Source organism: Passer montanus, unplaced genomic scaffold (assembly GCF_014805655.1).
Source record: "Passer montanus isolate IOZ18808 unplaced genomic scaffold, ASM1480565v1 scaffold19, whole genome shotgun sequence".
In the NCBI taxonomy this organism is placed as follows: Eukaryota; Metazoa; Chordata; class Aves; order Passeriformes; family Passeridae; genus Passer; species Passer montanus.
Window position 1 is genome coordinate 10,727,963 of NW_024366480.1, and position 21,775 is coordinate 10,749,737.

General features: G+C 36.7%; 1 protein-coding gene across 13 annotated transcripts in view; it reads right to left on the reverse strand.

Moving 5' to 3' along the window:
• The window catches only part of PTPRM (protein tyrosine phosphatase receptor type M), a 444,086-nt gene that overhangs the window by 57,481 nt on the left and 364,830 nt on the right, over positions 1 to 21,775 (reverse strand). For all 13 annotated transcript variants that reach the window (XM_039706015.1, XM_039706013.1, XM_039706011.1 and 10 more), the window contains one exon: positions 3,304 to 3,391. In XM_039706015.1, the coding sequence (XP_039561949.1) occupies positions 3,304 to 3,391 (88 nt within the window). The remainder of the gene's footprint in view (positions 1 to 3,303; positions 3,392 to 21,775) is intronic.

Consider the following 21,775-nt stretch of genomic DNA (forward strand, 5'->3'; position numbering starts at 1 on the left):
TGCTCTTGACAATTTATGCAGCTTTTAAATACTCTCTTTTCATCTCATTGTTATTTTGATACCCTTCTATTAGGAGATCTAATTTAACTTTCCACTGATCACTTAAGCTTTTAAAATTATTTATCTTAGAATAAATTTGTCTTTGTGGAATATGGTAATAGATAACAAATATAAGCATTTTATTCTCTCTGGCCTCATGTTACCTACAACATGCAGACTGTGATCTCTAACAAGCCCCTTGAGCACCTGGGTGATTAGCATGCCCAGCCAATGACCCTTTCTTGGGATGTGCACTCCTGATTCTCTGCAAATCAAACCTTTTATAAATGTCTCACCTAAAATCTTTAGCTGCTTTTAAAAGCTGGGATCAATACTCTCTTCTCATTTAGTCAATATTGAGTTAGGTAAAAATAAATACAGAACCCTTCCCATTCCCTCAAGATCTCTCCTGAGGAAAAAATGAATAAATTTTACCAAAATCCATGCCTAACCCCACATAGTTATGGAAGAAACATGATTTTTCTTAGGTGATGAAAGATTCATTTAGCAGGTTCATGCTGGGTATTGTTTGCAATGAGAAAACATGAAGGTTTTTTTGCTCAGTAAAGAAAGAACATGTTTTCTGTGGGTGACTGGACTATGATCATGATTCAGCTTTTTGTAGCCACTGTCATAAAGTGGGCAGGGCACACTTGTAGCCAATTAAATGCACATCATTTGGGTAACATTAAGCATAATAAAGCATATTACAATTTTGACAAGCTCCTGCAATGCTGGATGCCTGTTGCTATCGTTTTAGCTCCCTCCGAGAACAATAAGGACTACAAGCAGTAACATAACAGCAGTATCTTGGGAAAAATTAAAACAAAGAGGGTAAATGCATAGAAAAAATATGCTACGCAGAAAAAATATACATTTCATTATAATCATGTACCCATAGTTAGTGGCATCTAAACCACTGTGCTTTTAAGTGTTTGAACATAGCATAAAAGAGCAATTTATAAAAATGCTTTTAAGCTGAAGCATATACTTTATACAATTATCTGGGACAAATTTTCAAAAGTAGACAATTCAAATTGTACCCTCAGACTCAGAGAAATGCAATTATTTATCCAGGAGAAAAACACATAAAATAATTAAAAAGTTAACTACCCCATTTGCATGCACGTATTTAACAATAACAAAGGACAAAGTGAACGACAAACTGTGGGCAGTTTCAGCTTTTCTTTTAAGACACTGCTTTTAATTCTAGTAGATCTTAATTTTAACTTGAGTTGTCCATGTTTTCACAGCCACATAAACAGGAAGTGTTATTGATAAAAACTCCATCCAACTCTCTCCCTCTGCTAAATACTGAGGACATTTCAAGTAAATTGAGATCTAAATGTCCCGAGTTATATTTTGCCTCTTAGAAAGCCTTCAGTATCACTTGTAATTGTCATTGATTTGTGTATCTAGTATCTTTTATGTGTTCTCCCTTGGCTGTTCATCACTTGATTACCTCAGACATAAAGCACTAGCAGTTTTCTAACTTTCTTCAACCAAAGGGTGTCGAAGTTTAAGACAATGTCTAACATGACATTAAAAGAGGGGAGTGACACACTAAACCTGATTACAAGAGAAGATCTACTGTAATAGGCTTGGACTGGAAAAAAAATTCATAAAGCAAGGTTAAGTGTTAAACTGCTTTGTATTTCTTATTTTTGACTTTGATATTTTTACTCAAATGATTAGCTGTTACTCATATAATGTATGGCTACATCCTCACAAAATAAGAGGTTTGTTACAAATTAAATACTGCTTGGAGGGAAGCAAGCAAAACCGTATCTAGTTAACTTATCTGCTTTTGCATATGCGCCAGCCCATCATGATAATCACATTTCTCTAGAAGATTTAATTTCCTTTTTCAGTATATAACACAGTGTACATCCAAAATATACAGCAATACTATCATGTCCACTCAAAAGCATGTGGCAGATCATCTCTTGCTTCATTTGCCTCTGCCTCCATCTGCATTTCCTGTGGGTTCTCATTCTACAGCAAGCTACAAAGCCGTTTTCTCTTTGCAGACAGTCTCAGCCCAGCTGGGCCCTACTCACATCACTTTCTGTAGGTCACTAAGCTGGGAGCTGTCCTCTCCAGATTGTTACACATGCACTGCAGAGAGGACCTCCTGAGGGGGAGATTCAGAAGCATACGGATGGGCTCTTTTTCAGAACCCTCTCTCTGGAAGACCTGTCCTGCTCTCTGTCAAGTCCATGTGGTTCACTGATGAGGAAACCTAGGCAGGAATGTGCCTGGACAAACACCGAGGACAGGTGCTGAAGTTAGTGCAAATATGCACTACATACTCCCTCCACAGGACCTCTAAATGTTCAGACAACCAGCATGGCTTATTCTCCTCTGCTGGGTTCTGCATGATTTCTGAACTCAGCAGTATCATTAAATGATCCCTCCTTAAACACCACTCTTCATCTTCATGCTTACAAAACAAGGTGACAGCTGCTTATTTCTCTGCTTATACCTGCTCATGGTTATCTGGCTGGCTGTTAAAAACACATACACTCCACATGTTAAATTTAGATTTTGAAGTGAAAAAACAGGGAAAGGATCATCTCCTACATACACACTGAGAACCTACCTTGAAGTGCAACAAGAGCAGTGTGTAAATAATATAACTTTACTGAACTTGGTATATTTCCTGCCTCCACATTCATGTGCAACATCTCTAGTCACAATGCTTTGGAACTCTCATAATGCAAGATTTAGGGGTCACTCACAAAAGCATGTTATCATCTCCTCGAGTTACTTGATTGTTAGTGTGTTTAATGCTTTTTAAGCCTGGAATTTTTAAGTAAAACATAAGGGTTGTCTTTTTTCCTTTGAGTCTGTCTAGCATAAGCCAGGATAGCTGTCTCTGTTACTGTGGAACACTTAAGCACCAGTACTGTCTACTCCTAAACTACCCAGAACCTAATACCAAGGTATTGATGTGGGTAGTCTTGTGCAAAGCTGACAGGAGCAGTTTGGGACCTTTTAGAGCTGAGTACTGGTTAAAGGTGTTGTTCTCCATCAGCCAAACGCTGATCACAGGATGGAAGGTAGACAGAAGGGCAGTTGAGAAAATACATTAAACCTGACAGTTTTCTCAAGAAATAAAAAAAATAAACATTTTCCCTCATTTTTATTCTCTTAATTAGGGAAAAGGAATATAAGCATGATGTAGGCACAAGGCCACTGGTCATTCTTATCCAGATCTGAAGGGAAGTTAACAAAGTGCACAATTATGTTGTCAACACTCACATGCAATGATATTCCCATATCTATTTTTCATTCTGTTCTCATCTTTCTTAGCTGAATCCCATGGTGCAGACTGTCCTTCAAAGAAACTCTAAAAAAAGGAAAGAAAGTGACATTAAGAAAAGCATGCAGCAACAGTTACCTTATGGCTAAATGAAAGAGAAAGGCAAACAGTACTTGTGGGTATTGTTGTTAAAGTGTCATTTAAATGATTCATTTATTGAGCAAAAACACAAGTTTCCTGTTTAAATGGTATTTATGCATAGCTCCAGATGTTACTTAAGATTTGACATGAGATTATCTGTGTAATAGCAAGAAGAATTATTTGCAAGTGAAGTGCTATTAAACCTTTCCAAATCTGCTTTCTTGCAACACTGAGAGTCCTTCACTTGTGCTATCCAAATTCCCCGTATAGTTCTCATACACACACGTGAAGCTGAAGGAGCTTCATCATCAGTGTTGGAGCTGCTCCAGTATTTAAGTGTAGAAATTACAGACTGCACTGATATGTTTTATTTTTGACATATGCCAAGTTTCATTTACTTGCTGGCAGATGACCTCATGGATCAAAACAGATATAGGCATTTAAAAAACCATGGATTCAACTAGCACATATCTTTTTTTCTCTTAAGCACAATTTATGACACCACCATGATGATTATTTTCTCAGAAAATTAAATCAATGTGATTTTGCAAAAGACATAATCTCATATTCACCAAACTGCTGTCTTTTAGCTACTAAATCTCATGTAAATGAGAAAGCTGAAGGTGCTAAAAGTTTATTTTTACATTAATAAAACACAGAAGCTGCCAAAAAGGCAGCAAGCAAGTTGTTATGCCCTATATGTCCTGTGCTTTCTGTGGTGTAACAGAGCATTTGCACAATCTCCTAATTTATGCACTGTATCCATAAGTCATATAATACAGATACATTTTAAAATTTTGTATTGAAATATTAATCTTGTGTTAAAAAATACTTTGTTGCCAAGCAAACAACTGGAATGATATAATTATTATGACCTGTCCTAACTCATGTTTTCACCTTTTTACTAGAATGATCAGTAGATTAAATCTTTTGTACCACACTAAATAGAGAAAACACTGCGAAGTTTGTATCTCTTGCAAGATCTCAAGACATTCTGAGTGGCTTAAAACAGAAAATGCCCATAAAATTGTCTAGTATTACTGTCATTTGCTGTCAAATTTAAAAAAGATGTTTTTAGAATCCAGTGATTTCCAATAACAAAGAGCATAAAAGTCAAACCAAATCCTTGATCTCATGCTGAAGTCAATAGAACACAAGGTCATTCAGTGTCTAAAATGGCTGTTCTTTTCACAAGTTTCCTACAGTGCTGCTTTCCAATTTATGATCTAGAAATTCCTGGGAATACATGGACTACTTCGAAAATGTTTATAAATAATAACTCAAGAAAACTGTAAGCCTTGTCAGTGACTTCAATTTGTTTCTTGTTCATCTTTCCACACTTCCTTTGAAAATTTTTAACGGTTTGGAAGCTGAAATTATTAAAACCCACTAATACCAATAAACTTCTCCTTACTCATAACATACCATCATTGGGTACAGCTCTGAGAAACACTGATTGTTACCAGGATAGAGAAGTGTAACCCTATGAATCCCAAGATGATTTACAGCTTTGGGGCTCTTTGCCAAAAAGGCGTCAATCGTTATCCGATTACAGATTTGCCAACGGCATCTAAAGCAAGCAGGCCCTCCCACTCTAGAGCACTCTCAACTCAGGCTGGATGGAAATTACTTTTCTAGTAATTTGACCAAACTGCATAAGGAATGACTCTCTGTGGGCAAAGATCTGTGTCTCAATTTCTTGTGAAGTTCAGACTCTCAGACAACGCTGGTCGATGAACAATTAAACATGGTTAAAGGCAATGAAATGGAAATGGTCAGCAGCAAAGCTCTAAAGACACAACAAACGAACAATTCATTTGATCTAAAATTTGATGTGGATTTCACATTTCATGCAGCTAAGTAGATTACTGAAAATTCCAGTTTTTTACAGTCCTTCTCCTAGAGAGTAATGCACAGAATTGATCCATAAGACACTACCCAGCAAGTGGTTTTGAGTTTAATTCAGTAAGCATCACATGTGCTGTTACAGAGAAAGAGTCCTGCTGACACAGCTTCTGAGCCTACACCTTGAAATATAGAAGACCCAAATATTCTCCAAGGGACATCTTGCTTCACTCTGTCCTACTAATGAACTTTTACAAAATTGCTTTAAACCAATTGAATAAAGTAAATCTCTGGAGGGAACTGGGAAAGATTTAGATGGTGCTGAATTCAGGGAAGAAATACACCAGGCAATGTAGTGCTTTCAGAAACTCGTCTGTGTCTCAGACGCAATGTACGAGTTCTACTTCTCCCAAGTGTTTGGAACTTCTGAAAACAATGATAACTTTAATGAGCCTTGCAGATAAACCATCTTCTAAAAATTTATCTGCAACAAAGACAATTCTGTTCTTTAGAACACACATATATATATATCAAACCTCACACAACAGCAAAGACCAGGAAACAAATTTACATTTCCAGCTACTGCTTACTGACTTCACTTTCTTTATTAAAAGTGTATTACAGAAAAGGAACTTCAGACATTTATTTTTGAGTTTTTATCAATAAATTAGTGAAGAAATAAAACATATCACATGGGGAAAATAAGACATAATTTATGTATATCCATTTTTCTTTTTAATTCATTTTGGGTATTACAGTGAGAAGAGTACAGCAAAGATAATTGAAGGAAGAGGTATTACAGTGCAAAAGCATAAAAAAACCCAGTTATTGTAAAAGACAGCTGGAGTGTCATTTCCTAAATTCCCCGTGTGCTGCCATTACACAAACTGCAACAGAATGATAATCCACAATGTATTGTAAGGAGAAATCTCATTTGTCCCACAAGTAAAGAACAGAGTAGATATTTCCTAACAGATGATCTGTCAAGATCTTTCCTTACTTGTGAGAAATACACGTTTCATCACAGAAATTTTTAAAATCTCTTTTCTGACATATCACTCTCCAGGGAAGCTGCTGCACAGCAGCCCACACATTATCTTTGTGGCTATTCATTCTAATTCATCCTTACAAGTTTCTTAAAACTGTGGACTGTTAGGAAGAAATATGGCCCCCAAACAGCTTCACTCCACCAAATGCTTGGCAAGGGCAATGGAGAACTGAAAATGAGTACAGGACATTTCTCAAAAAATTTAAAACATTTCTTCAGCTTGAAATCACACAGAACCCCAGCTACCCAGTCTCTGTGATCATCTTGAAAAATGAAATGCTCTTCAAGCCAGCTGTTGTTATAGCAGACACTTCAGTATGCATGTCAACTGCCATTCTGTTATTAGAAAATATTACAATAATTAGGATAAAAACACTTTCTGAAGAAAAATTAATTACAGAGAACTGCTTTATATGCAACATGAAAACTGGTAAGTGATGCAGTAGCAGGATCATCTTAGGATGAATGTGATACTTTTGCATGCTTTCCCTCAATACTGTAGTGGTTACCATTAAAAATTAAATATTTGCCAAGGGCTAATTCACTCTAACCCTCAGACTAGAAAATAACTGCAATATCTCAAATGAGAAGGGGAGATAATCATTGCAAATACAGATTTTTAAGATTATTCCCTTTCCTAATTTAAAATTCATAAGGAAAAAAAAAATTGGAAAGGACCTATATAAAATACTGTTTGAAGAGGCTGGAATGTGGAGAACAGGGTAAGATCTTCAGAATGAAATTTGTATCTCTGTTGATTGTCATCTTTGCCAACACACCTTCTATCCCAGATTTCATGTTTCCAGATAAGGATACTTAAAAAAAATACATCTTTCTAAGTGCTGTAAGGTCCACAAATGTTAAGTGTGGAATTACTATTTTTATTATTAGTCAAAAACCAAGCAGCAACTTTTCTAAAAAACACTTTGTAGTTGCTAGGTGACAACAGTGTAGTCTCTTACGATGTCATCTACAAAATGTTAACTCTTATGTAAAGAAATGAGAAGTTAAGGATATAATGAATTTCTCTCTGCCTACTTAATAAGCAAGAATATTATTTTTAGGTACAAAGACATGCTACTGCACTGTGCAACAGCCTTTAGTTTGACCTGTGGATTTGTTTTTAAATGTATCAGTCTTTATGGTATCTGATTTTCTCTACTGACTCTTGAGTTTCTTCACTGGTAACATTAATTTCCCATTGCCATTTCTAAATAACCAGATTACAATGTATTTTAACAACACTGGTAATTTGATGTATCCAGTTATAAATACCTCTGGATTTGTTTTTAAGTTACATGCAGAGAGTTATGGACACTGTCTACTTTAAGCCAGACCAGACAACTAACAGTGATCCTAATAGAGGTCCGTGTCTAAACTCAATTAGCTATAGAAGAAAATTATATTTCTACAATAGCCCTTTGAGTTGCAGCTAAATTAGATGCCTAAAATACCTTGAATTTGATAGTGAAGATCCATTACTAGTTTAACACTAATGCTGTGTCCATTTTATATGTGGAGATTACAGATGGGAAAAAATGCATCCATTAAAGTCTGAGTAAAGATCTTAGGGTGACATTAGACTCTTTGTATTTACAAACCCTAGTAAATACACATTTAAGCAAGTCCATAAATGTTTGGAGGACAAGGATCTTCAGGCTCATTTAATCATTTAATGAACACTGCAAGATTTGAGAGTGCGGCAAATGTCAGTTCATTGGATTTTCAGTATTCAGAATCTGCTAAATATCTGGCATATTAGGATGTTCTTGTTAACAACATTAACGGTTTTTTGGTTTTTTTAAACATAAAATTGAAATAATCAAGTTCCGTTTGTTGATAACTCAGTATTTAGACTATTAAGGAATTAAAAAGGATCCCTGAAAGTTATGTTAAAAGAAATCTGCTAGTCATTTTGAGGGAAGCTTTCACATTGAAAATGCATCACCTGTAGGTAACAGATCTCCCCAAGTGTTTGGGAGCAGTGGCAAATGATTTCACTGATGGCAACCCCCAGTATGCAAGCAGCTCTTCGTACTTCAGTCATTGCTTTGGTCACTGAGAGCCTCTGTGGATGACAGCCTGCCACTAGAGAATATATTCACCATCAGCTTTTCCTTCTCTGTCAGCTTCAATCACTGAGAATTATGTCCAGTTTTCAAATAATGGAATTTAAAAAAACATTTTACTGAGCCTGCCCTTGAAAAGTGTCTGTTGCAAGAGCCAATGTGAAAATCTATCCCAACAATGTTAACTGCCTTCAGAAGCTATAAAGCACTTACTGGTGTGTTACTGTAGCCTAAGCCTGAACACAGAAGAAAAAAACCCCAAAGCTCAATAAAGACTGTAGCAAATAGAATGTATTAAGGTTATTGTTAAAACTCCCTTGCTGTGTTCAGATTTTTTTGGTAAAATTAAGCTGATAGTTTACATAAGGTTTTCTATGTGTGAGATGTAAGATGCAGATCAGTTTGAAAGCAGATACAGAGTTAACAGTCTGACATACAGCACCTCTGATATTGCTCCCAATGCTCTTTCATGTAGTTGTTCCACCTTGAACTGATGTACAAAAACCCAGAAACACCCACTCAAGGATTTGCACAGCCAGAGGCAGGAAACAGTCTTTTCTTTCTCAGGTGAATTTAGTTAGTCTGGATTGCACGTTGAGAAGAAGAGTAGGAAAGCAAAAGTCCTGCTGGTCTTTTGAGACACTAAACTGCCTACATTAAATGTTGACTTGGAAGGGGAACTATTACCTCCTCCACTAAATGCAGCATGCCTTAACACTCAGATTTCAGAACAAGGACTAAAACCACACAGGTAAGACAAAATCTGGTACTAATTCTGTGATTGGATTGGTGTGCTCATTTTTCAGAGGCAGTGCTTTCAGTCAGTGCTTTTCCTAGTATGTTTGTATTTTTAAAGTCACAGGCTTTGCTACTCCCTGGATAACTGGGCAGTCTAGTCTACCTATAGCAGCACAAAGAAAACATACTAAAATGATCAAACTGCTTCAGTACTGTACTAGATACTGACAGAGATACTTGCACCACTTATCGTGAGTTAGCTCTAGTTGACAATAGCACTGGGAAATATACATGAAATTTAGTAAACACTATAGGACAAGAGAGTAGCTCACTAGAATAGAGAAGTAACTTAAGTGGAAATGACTCGTCAGTCACTGTGAAAATTGTGAAGGTGTTGCACACCTTCAGGAATAGCAGGTTGTGAGTACCACCTATACTGAAGGCTTGTCTTTAGGTGCTAAGAGCATTTGAACAAGATAATCAAGAATAAGTGTTTTTTTTTTCTTTTTCTACCCAGTCCTATATTTGAGCATGTCTAGAGTTGTCTGAGGAAAGAACCCGGGGATGAGGTGACCTGAGAGACTACAGGAGAACACGTGGCATGGTTGGAACCACCACACACACCCACCTGAATTATTTCCTGGAATGTGTCCTCTCCCACTTTCATGAGGAATAGAAGCTGTGCAATTTGTAAAACTGCACTTAACTGGTGATTGAAATATTTTGGTAGCTTAGTACATTTATTTAGTCCCCAATAAACAATTGTCATTTGGTCTTAAATTATGACAGGGCTGCAAAAACAGAGTGTTATAGAGTACTTCTGTAATAACTAACGAAGAATTACTTTCCATATATTTTTAACCCAACCTATTTATGAGATCTGTTGGTGCAACTTACTGTCTTGTTATGTAACACTGAGGATAATACCTGAAACTCACCTGTAATATTTAACAGCAGGAAAAGAAATCTTTATAGATTCTGCAGAGCAGTCTAAAGATTTGACAGATTACCTAGTTTTGATAGGCTTTCAGAACCATTTCCATTTTACCTACTTAAGTTTTAAAAACTCCATTACTTTTATTCCTTTAAAATTCTTTAAGACTACTGTATAAGGAAAGATTTTAGAAATATGGTGAATTACTAAGAGGACTCCAATAAAGCATACAATTAAAATTCTAATTTAAAAACTTATTCCCTGGCATACTAGACAGCAATAACTTAACCTCATTAATCTTCCTGATTTATCTCCAGCAGAAAAATATAGTATGCTGATAGGATTTCATGATCCTTTTTTACAGGAAAGACCCTCTGGGTACAATATGCACACTTGTACTGTAACTAAAGTGCAGGATATATTATTTTTTACTTGTGTGTAAAGGAAAATAAAGTTGGTCTAAAGCAGTGCTTATTTCCTCTTATGAAAATGAATTTCCTACTTTTGGAGGATTTAATGAATATTTTTCATGTACAGCATGTGGAGTTTTCTTATCTTCCCTTTTTTTTCTCCTTTACACAGTATGTAATTAGGAGTGCAAGAGCAAGAACTTGAGCAAGACTCATGACTATGAAGTCTGTAAACATAAAGTGAATGAACACAGGCTATTCTGAATACCAACTAGTGCTTTGATAGGAAACCAGAGAAAGACTTTGACCACCACAAAGGCACAATCCATTCTCTTGTGAACAAAACTATCTGCATTCATGAACTGTGCCATCTCCTTGCTTCCTCCCTATGCTGTTCTTCCAAAGGATGTAAATACACGTTTGTTGTACACACGAGTAAAAAATGGTGCAGAGTCATTTATTTCTTAATAAAAAATCCTAAGAAATCCTACCCACCAGGACACAGGTATTTCTTCACTACAAGGACGGTGAGGCACTGGAACAGAGAAGTTGTGGATGCCCCATCCCTTGAGGAGTTCAAGGCCAGGTTGGATGGGGCTCCAAGCAACTAGGGAGAGATGCCCCTGTCCATGGCAGGAGGGGAGGAAGGAGATGATCTTTTACATTCCTTCCAACCTAAACCATTCTGGGATTTACACAAAAGGGGCTGGACTCAGGTCATGTACAGTCCACTGAATGTGAAGGGAAGGTAAATTCTAAATTGGCTTCTTTGGAAGGGTAACATACAAATATCTCAAATAGATCTCAATACTATCTTTGGAAAGGTAACATATAAATATTTCAAAAGACTTACACAGAAAGAAAATACTCACTCTGGTCACTATGACATGGTTTGAATGACGCCAAAACAAAGAGGTGTCCTAAAATGTTATATGAAGGCAGAGACGTTAAATTTGAGCTAAGGTAGGTGTCCAAGGTACCATTATAGCCAGATTTGTCACCTCTTGTTTTTCATTTCCAATTTATTCAGGAACGTCTTTTTCAAGTCCCTTTCTGCCAAGCAAAACATTCCTTCCAAAATGTTACTTAGAACTCAGAGGTACATCACTCCTAGATTTTCTTTAATGTACTCAGAATGCTAGCAGGCAGATAATTTCTAAAAACTGGTTTTAGATACCTGAGAGCTTTAAGAAAATTATTTGGAATCTTTCTGTGAACTTTAAATTTTAATTCAAAAAGCTACTAAAATATGTAAATATTTTTTCTCAGTCTAGCCCATTTTTTCCTCCTAAAGATTAGCACTTTGATATTTGATTTACTTGACAAATAATAAAAGCTTGCCCCAGGGAATGGTTTCAAAGAGCTAATGAAATATTATTAAAGTACAGCATAAAGATACAATGTGCTGTGAAAAAAGAAGGCAAGGACTGCAGATTTTTTCCTCCTACAGTAAAGAGGAGAGTTTGAAATTTGTTTAAAGTATAACAAAAAAAAAGAAAACAAATGGAAGAAAAGAAAAAAGAAATGAAAAATATTTTGAAATGAGAAATTCGAAGTGAGACAGAGAGGGGGAGGAGAAGAAGAAAATACAAAAAAAAATCCAGGCACCAGAAGAGAAAGTCTACTTCATTTGACTGAAGTGGTAAGCTTTGTGCTGCAGTCATTAAAATTTTCTGTTCACTCATGTTTTACATAGTGATTGATGAGAGCTATTTCACTTATTGCCTAGATATGTTATGTAATGAATAAAACAAGGCTTAAGGATTCCAAGAAATTTTTCTGAAGTGGGAAATATTTTCCATGGGAAAATACTTCTTTTCCATGACTTGACTGATGCTGTAAGCCTGTGATATTCTTTGAGCAATTATATTATTTGAAAAGACATTATTTAATACCTGTGCCATTCTGCTTACTGAAGATTGTTTCTTATGAAAGGTGATCAACATTAAACTTGTGGACATACACACTGATAGGAAAGGTGACTTCTGACACATTTCTAGGTAATCCAGTAATATTTTAGTCTGATTTTATCTGCATACATCATTGTAATTGAGACAGTGCTCTGAGCTCAGAATTCACAAGAGCTGCCTGACTTTAAATTATCAGCTGACTCAGGCAGAGAAAAACTGATAAGATCTTCAAATCCCCTGTAAAAACAAGCTGTTTGTGATTTACAACCACACAATTTGGAAAAAACCTTCAATGTAATAAAATTCCCTGAAGCAACAGAAAACGGCATGTGGAAAAATGAAACAAAAGCAAACAAATGTTGAATCTGAAAAGTGAATAAACCCCTCCCCTGTCTTCATCCAAGTTGTAATGTACACACAGCTGATCTAACCTTTCAGAAGTGATAAAGCACCCCTCAGATTTGGCTCACTAAGTGGGCCTCAAGGGTTTCCATGAGTGTATCTCAGCTGCTTTAGTTAATATAGTTTGAAGAGAAGATAAGAGAGAAACAAAGCTCACATAATAAGATTTTAATTCTGCTACAAGGCAACACAGACATCACATTTAACTACAAGATAAAAGCCAGAATACACTGGTGTGCACAGATGGAACACAAGTATTTTGCACACTGTTGTTTTTCCCTGTAGATAAGATAGAACTTTTTAAGGGAAGTAAGAACAGTACGGTATGCTAAAAAAGATAAAGGTCTACTTGCAGTGCCCTTTCAAAAAAAGGATAGCACTCCATTGTGCTGGCTCATTACATTTTTTGATCTTCACAGGAAGCTTTGGTGCCTCGATGTCTGCTTTGCTTGTTTGCAAATACACTGTTTGCTAGCATATATAAAGTCAATCAGTCACTCCTCTGGGCTTGACTTTTAGGCCAGCAGTTTCCTTGTTCTAAAGAAAAAAATCTCCTATCTAAAAGCTACATGTCTATTTACCACTTTTTCTGGCTGGCATCCAGTCCCTGAGCTGATCATTTGGTACACTTTCTGCTTTGGGCAGAGCAGTAATGGGTCACAGCAGAGCCACTGAGAACTTCCACAGCAATGGGAGCTCTCGCTACTTCAGTGTTCAGAAATGCTGGCTCTGGGTTTTAAAGTTATGTTCCCTTTTCCCAGACATCCCTCTGCAGGCTCTCACTCTGTAATTGCTTCCTGTCAATCATCTTCCCTTTGGACAACTGCACACTTACTGGAAAAGTGGATAAAACCTTCAAAAAAATGGTGTTGGTCCTAGACGACTTCCCATCTGTCTGAGAAACTACTCAAAGAATAACACAGAGTATTTAAGAGCACATAAAGATAATCAGCATAGAAATAGCAGAGGTAGTAATGGGATTGACAATGATGACAAGTGTTGCTGTCAATTGTTAACCTAATTATTTTTAGTTTGCTCACTGTACACTGACAGACAGCAGCCCTTCAATACAGCCCCAAGACTACTCGTTAGAACAAACAGTGTCTGCTTAGGCACACTAATGAAGAGCTGCCTGAATTGCCTTATTTTGATGTACCTCCTCATTCCAAGAGAGGTAACCCTGCAGAAATTTATCAACCAGACTTAAAACCAGACAGTTCATTCAAATATATAATGCAGTGAATTGAGGCTACTCCAATGACCCAGGCTCAGCTAATGGACAATGTGTAGTGGAAGTACTCTGTGGAAGTTAACAATGAGGGAAGGACAAAAGGGCTTGCTGTCCCTAAATGCTCTTATTTGAAGAGCAGTTCTGCATCATTCATCTAACATCTGATAAGTGATACTAATATTTTCTCAGTAGAAAAACAAAATGTATATGTGACAATTCCACTATACCACATATTTACAGGAGCTTATTGATGGACATTTTGATTGTAATCTCTTTCCATGGAATCACCTATTATATTCCAAGAGAGAAACTTTCAAGGAGCTTTGAGAAGTCCTCTGAACTTGTACTGACCTTGTGCAATGGGGATCTTTGAATGTCCCAGTGCAAATATCTCCTCCTTCTTATTTATCACTGACACAGCTACATTCAGAGAATACACTCTGCACGTGAAATAAGTACTGAACTAACTAACAGAAAAAAATCTGTCTCCAGCAAAAATGATGGAGATGGGAATTTGAGTGTCCTGAGTTACTTACTGGGCAGATGTGCAACAAGACTTTCTCTTCTCCTCTAGTTTGGTGGTGTTTTAAAATTGCTATGTACAAGTAACACAGTTTAGCAAATTAACAACCCAAAGGAAAAAAAAAAGGAAAAAAAGGGAAGAAAGTAGAAGTAGCATTGTTTGACAGAACAGACTTTTTTCCTAAAGGACAATATGGTGAGAAAGGGAAGAAAGTAGAAGTAGCATTGTTTGACAGAACAGACTTTTTTCTAAAGGACAATATGGTGAGTACATGAATTAAAGAGAGCTAACTGAAAAGTTACTAAGTCTATGTTAACACAAACGGATTATGAGACATGAAATTTAACAAAGAAATAAAGGGTTAGTCACAAAGAGAAAATCAGTGCAAAATACTGTTTATATTCAGAGCCTTAAGAACAGAAAAGGAGCAATCACAGTTCTGCACTTAGATCATACATATGACATTATTCTGTGGATTTTTTCCTGGTGTGCAGGACTCTTCTGAACATGTCACCTAGCTACTCTTTTGTTCAGATTCTGATCTTGCTGAGTATCAAAACAATTCTTCAGTAATGAAGATTGAGGTTTAATGACTTGATGTGTAATTTTGGCTTCTGCAATCTGCTTCTTGATTTTATCTTTTGCATAAACTGAACAAAACACAGCAATTTATCAGCTATCTGTGGACATTTCAAGATTTATATACATTGCAGCTCGAAATTTTTATTCTACATTTCCTTTCATTAGAACACTGCACTCAAGCTAGATTCATTGAGGCAAGCCAACATTATAACAGCTCTGTTGAATAGCAGCAGATGCCTTTATTTTCTGCATCCCTCTATAAAACAAAACTTTAAAAAATTTGAGTCTCTATATAAATATTTCCCTTAGAAGACAATACAAAGATTCCAGGCATCTGTTCCTCATTAAGCCAATTACTAGTTGTTTAAAATAGCAACCCAGTAAATTCCATATTTATTAGATTTATTAATAAACTAAATTCTGCAAATAGAACAAGATAAAATGATGAAGAGTGAGCTAGATGGACAAGAGAGACCTGGCACTGAAATGTTCCAATCCTGACATTAGGTGGAATAATCAATATCCAATCTAAACCTCCCCTGGCAGGAACTTGATGCTGTTTACTTTTGTCCTGTTGCTACATGGGAGAAGAGACCCACCCCCAGCTGGTTACAGCCTCATTTCAGGTAGCTGAAGAGAGAGGTAAGGTCTCACATGTCCCACTGTGGCTCCCTGCCTTGCTCTATGTCAACCTGAATCTTAGTTCCATAAGAATATATTTAAGAGTATATCTGAGACAACACCTCAGAAGAGTATGGTTTGTTTTTCTTCATATTACATACTTGAATTTGGAAGCTATCATTCTCTATAACTTCACTGTAGTCATAATAGCTGGCAACTAACTTGTCATATCACTTAAAATACAAACACTTAATATGATACCAGATCAAACTTGAATTCTGGTGTAAATCAAGATAATTTTTCTGTTTTTCATTAGAAGATGCTGAAACTTTTCCAGGTGTGGGCAGAAACTGTATGGTGAAGGGAAAACTTCACTGCTTTGTGCACGTGAATTTCAGCTTAAATGTGGTGTGTAGTAGTGACAATCAATATAGTACTTTCTATAGAGTACTTTTTTTCCTTTTTCTTCATGAAAACAGAGGAAACCAATCTTTTTAGGACTTTTTCCCCATATTATTGCACTATTAAACTTGAGCACTCCAAAACACTGCTGCTCCACACTAAAACAGTCATATGGGTAGCATTCTCCAAATATTTCATGACACCAAAAAAAATCATCTTACTATTACACTTCCAGATTTGTCAGTCAGGTTTCCAGGGACTCTGGCAGAAAATGAGTGCAAATACTGATGAAGCACAAGCAGACCTCTGTGTCGGTGTGCAGTTAGACAAAAACTTAGTAACTTCATTAATTTCTTGGCCCTTGGAAAAGGACTATTTTAAAAAAGATTCGACCTGATTCCCTACCAGATATTTACGGCAATTCCACTGTAGCATACTTCAGCTAAAAGAAAATATACTCCTGTTAGGTCACAATGAAAGGCATGCTTCCCAAGTAGACTGTCCTATGTCAGCAAGGTTCAAATATCAATTAATGGCAGAAATAAAGTGTTTATAAAAAAAGTCACCAAAAATAAGAAACACACACATAAGTCTCAATAGCAAGAAATAAGAAGCAATCCACAAAACAGTTAAACTTCAAAGAAGCCATAAATCCTGCACACAGCACAGCTTTTCTAGCTTTCTTTGTGTGCCAGAGATACATGTGCTTAGTAAATACCAGTAAAATAAACACAAATGCTGTGCAAAAAACTGACAAATGGAGGGAAAATATGTCAATCTCAAACCAGATCTACAATTAAACATATAAAAAGCATGAGCAATTTATGTGATTTTCCTTGTATTCAAACAGTTTTGTATGTTCTAGCTACTGTCGCTTCTATAGACTTGATTCACAATGTAACCATCAAAACTCAAAATTCAAGCTGCTGATGCTGTAAAAGAAGAGACAATTAAAAAGTCAGTGGCAAAACTGAAATGCTTAGAAAACTACTAGGAAAACAGCAAGACACCAAATTTTCTTAGATTTTAAATGTGTTTCCCAGTGCAAAACCAAAGCAAATGCTTTGGTGTGGTTTGGAAGCTCAACCTGTTTAACTTCAAAATTCAGATAATGCTGCCCCTTTCGCTCTCCAAAACATGAGAAGAAGTGGTTTACTGCCCACACTAGGAGTTTCACTACCTCAATGTACTCTAATCAATACAACTCTCTTGAAAGGGTCTAATTAATGGAAATGAGACTCTGCAGAATAAAAAACTGCTCAGAATAAAGGCTCAAGGATTAGGCTTTAGCACGGCAACTACACGCATTTTATATAAAAGAATTTTAAAACTGAATTAATTTTTTTTCCTCTTTCCCTTTACAGCATCATCAAGCTGTAGCCCCAGTCCACAGCAGTCCTGCAGTCCACCAGTAAGACAGTGGACCAGGAGAACTGCTAGTAAAAGAAAAGAACTAGAAAACACTGAAGATGCTATCTGATTTAAGATGCAGTTTGTGTTCTTTATAAACTGAAGTGATGTTAGTTCTATAAAATTGACTACTACTATGGGGAAAAAAAAGAGAATTACTGTTTCACATCAAACTGTTTACTGTGTATATACAAGAGCATTGATTTATTTTTTTTCCTTTTGATGTGAGTTAACAGCCATGCTGGGTCAAACCAGAGGTCCATACAACCGATTAGTTTTTCTACAACAGAACTAGTAGCAGATGTTTACAAAAAAGTATGAAGAATAGAGCAAATAGAGAGTGAATCTTTCCCCAGCATACCCTTTTAGCTTCTAGCAATCAATGGCTTTCCTGAGCAATCTCTTCCTCAGCCAGAGACTGCACACAGCCATTGTGTTTAATAATGTATTTTTCTAGCCCATTTTTTAACCCATTTATAATTTTGGCTTCACAGCATCTTGAGGCAATGAGCTCCACGATGTAATTATGTGCTGTGTGAAAAATATTTCCTTTTGTTCATTTTAAACCTGCTGCTTAATAGCTTTGTTGGGTGCTCCTGATTCCCTGTATTATAGGAAATAATGAATAATTGCTGTTACCATTGCAGAAGTAACACTGATCTCTGGCACAGCTCAGAATACCCTAAGGGGGTATTACAGCAGCCAGGAATGAGTGATATTTCACTGTCCTAGAAAGAAAGTAGAGACTTGGTACTGGACCTGATAAAGTGGCTCTGTGTCACTTTTAAGGATTTCCTTACTCATATAATCTTTTCATAGTTTATTATGCCAGCCTTAGGGAAGCTGTGTACAACAGTGTTACACAGAGCATAAAAGCCAGAGCTGAAGTATGAGTGGGTGAATTGAAGAAAAGTACAAACCCAAAATGCAGAGTTTTACTTTAGTTTTCTTTGTCCAGCTTGACAAGAGACACCAACGAAAAACAGAAACAGCTGCAGATAAAAAAAATCAAGGCTAAGTGAACAAAAGCTCAGCAGATATCACAGCCTAATGCAGCAGAGACTGTTCTGAGATACTTTTGAAGCAAACAATACACTCAAGTGTTCTGGCAATGACTAATGGTTGACAGCACATGGAAGAGCAATACTGGGATCACAAAAGACTGACAAACTGTTGCATGCAGCCTTTTCCAAGATTCAAAAGCATGTGTCTCAACTTGACAGTCACGCTTATATTCAGAGGACTTTGGAAGAACACAAAAAATCTAAAAAGAACTATGCACTACATCTTTTCCCCATCTAGTTAAGTCCCCTCTGTTATTTTCTTACTATTCATGTGCGGTTGGAGGTTGCTGCTTTTACTGCTATTTCCTGAGTAGAGGAAGCAGGATTTGACCTACCTTTCTAACATTTGTTATGTCACACTGGAAGTCTGCTGCTTGGCCATCATTTTTTGCCAAGGAAAAGCACAGAGATGGCTCGTGTAAATATTTAGTGTAAACAATCAGAATGGTAATATTATCTCATTTCAAAACTCTGAGCTTTGTGATACAACCAGGTATTTAAGTATCAAAGGCAAAGTGTTCCTGTTGTCATCTCCTAGACTAATCAGAAACTATGCTTACTTCAGGAACCAATACTACACTGTGTGGAAGCTTCCACTGTCCCAAAGCAAGCAGCAGGAAGCATTCTGTACAGAAAGGAATAGGACAGAGACAAAAATCTACAATTTCACAAAAAGAGCATATGCCCCCTTTACTGCAGGCTCCCTTTGCTAGCTAAAGGCAGCCATAGCTATGTCTGCCCCTGAACAGCCCCAGCCCATGCATCAAGGAAGGGCCTCACTGCTTTTTATCCCCTTTGGTGTGTGGTGTAAGAGCAGAGATGGCCTATCTCTTGGAGACCCAGACCTCTCTCTAGCAGATTCAACTTCTTTTCTGTAATATATTAAGAACAGTTATTATAGCATAGGCAAACACCTTAAAGCTAGATGAGTAATAACTGAGCTCAGCTGATTTTAACAGAACCATGATCCATTTATTTTTAACACAGACCAAAGCTGTCAGTCATTAATCTTTTTAAGACCTTAAGGGGAAGAAACTGCACCAGTTCTGTGGATGGATATTCAAGCTTCTTCACCATTATATGAGCATGTCTATGATGTCCCTTGTGTGGCTTTCATTTATGTAAATTGTAAAATGCAAAACAGGAAAGAAGGTATATTCAAAGCAACTTCAAAACAGTCCCTTAAATCCCTTTAAAACCAACTGAACTTAAACATGTGCTTAAGGTCTTCCCTATCTTGGATTCCAAATCATGTTGTAGACCTAAACCTTTCAGCTTTTGTGCGTGGATTTACGTTGAGTGACTCCGACCTGCTGTTTCTGTCTTGTGAAGAAGTGTTAATATTAGGAATTTTCATCAGTCTTGAACTAAGCTGCAAACCCAGAAACTCCAATAATTTTACATGGTTGATGCTGCTATAATGTCATTTCTGAAATAGTGACTCTCACTGACAGTATTTCACAAGCCCCCAAAGCCAACCTTCTTCTCCTTCTGCTCACCTGCTTTGTTTCCATGGGTACTCTGGACTTCCCATCAGCTTTGCCCTGGATTTTCTGCCCATCATTACCCTGCTAATCTTTGCCTGGCCAAGGTACCTGTATTTTCTTACAGCTGTTTAGCAGGCCATGTCCCCTACACCTCTGAAATGACTTGCTGTGCACCCAGGCGACATCACTGTTAATTAATAGGAGAGATGCAGAGCCCAGCAGCTCAGAAAACAGCACAACCCCAACAGGGCAGGCAGGGGCATCACGGAGACCCGGCGTGATGGGTAAACCAGGGGAGCAGCTATCACACACAGACAGAGGCAATGGCAGGAACCCAGCAAGGGAGAATAGAAGCTTGCCAGCCCCCTTGTCTGCCCAGTTATGATCTGGCAGATTTTCAGTGGACTTAACACTTCTCGCAGACTCTTTTGGGCCCATCAAATCAGTATGCTGTAACAAAAAAAAAAAACAACAACAACAAAACAAAACAAACAAACAAAAAAAAAATATTCCTGCTAGAAAATGATGAGCATCTGTTCCATTGACAAGACAATCACTAAAGCACTACAGGAAACATGCAAGAAGAAGTCTTGTATTCCAGTCATAAAATGTCTTAAAAGACACTCTGAGCCACAGGCTACATAAAAATATAAATTTTCAGTTCCTGAAGAATTTGTAAGGGCTACATTAACTTATTTAAAACCAATGCATTATAGAAAATATTATATATTTTACATATGCTGTGGATAAACTGATGCTAAATGAAAACCCCAATTGCTAAATTATGCTAATTTGATTTGAAAAGGTTTCCTCTCTCTTTACAAACAGCCAGTAAAAATGCTCTGGTGATGAGACCAGCAATGGACTAAAATGCCTAATTATTTGTAGTGAATAAATGCAATCTGTAGAAAACACATTGTGTATATATAATTAATAGACTATAATTGCATTTAACATCATCTGCATAATTTAAAACGGAATAACTACATGACTGATTTTTTTATGTCTTTTTGAAGGGCACTAATAAAACATGAAGAAGGTAAGAAGGCTTATATGGGTAGGAAGTGATGAATAATATCTTGAACATTAAAGCACAATATATTATTCTGTGCACGTAAATAGGACCAATTCATTTTTGCAGGTGCAAGGGGAAAAGTATGGTACATCAGCACTTTTCCAAAGTAAATAATATGTTAACTGAAGAAGGGATTACAGATTCTGATCAAATATTCAATGTCTTATTTGAATAATTAATAAGTCAGGCTGGTGCAAATATGCAGCAAATGGCCTGCAATGTTTCAAAAACTTTTCTTAGTTTCAAATCATACTTGTCACTAGCATTTAGAATGTTTAACCTATCACCTTACTGCTGTGAGAATTAAAGCCATTCTTGCAGATTTCCCTCTGGAAATTCACACTATGACTGAAATGACGTTCAGTGGCCTCATTTAGTTTCCTACTGTCGTGTTCAATAGCCCATAACAATACATAGACTGGCTAAATCTGAAATTAAACCCTAATTTGAATAGGTACAGAGAGAGCACAAACTTGATACAAGCAAAAGCACAGTAGCAAGATCTGTTGGCAAAAATGACTTCACCAATGGACAACCAGAGTAAAATATACTGAGAAGTCTGCTTAGTGCAGTTCGACT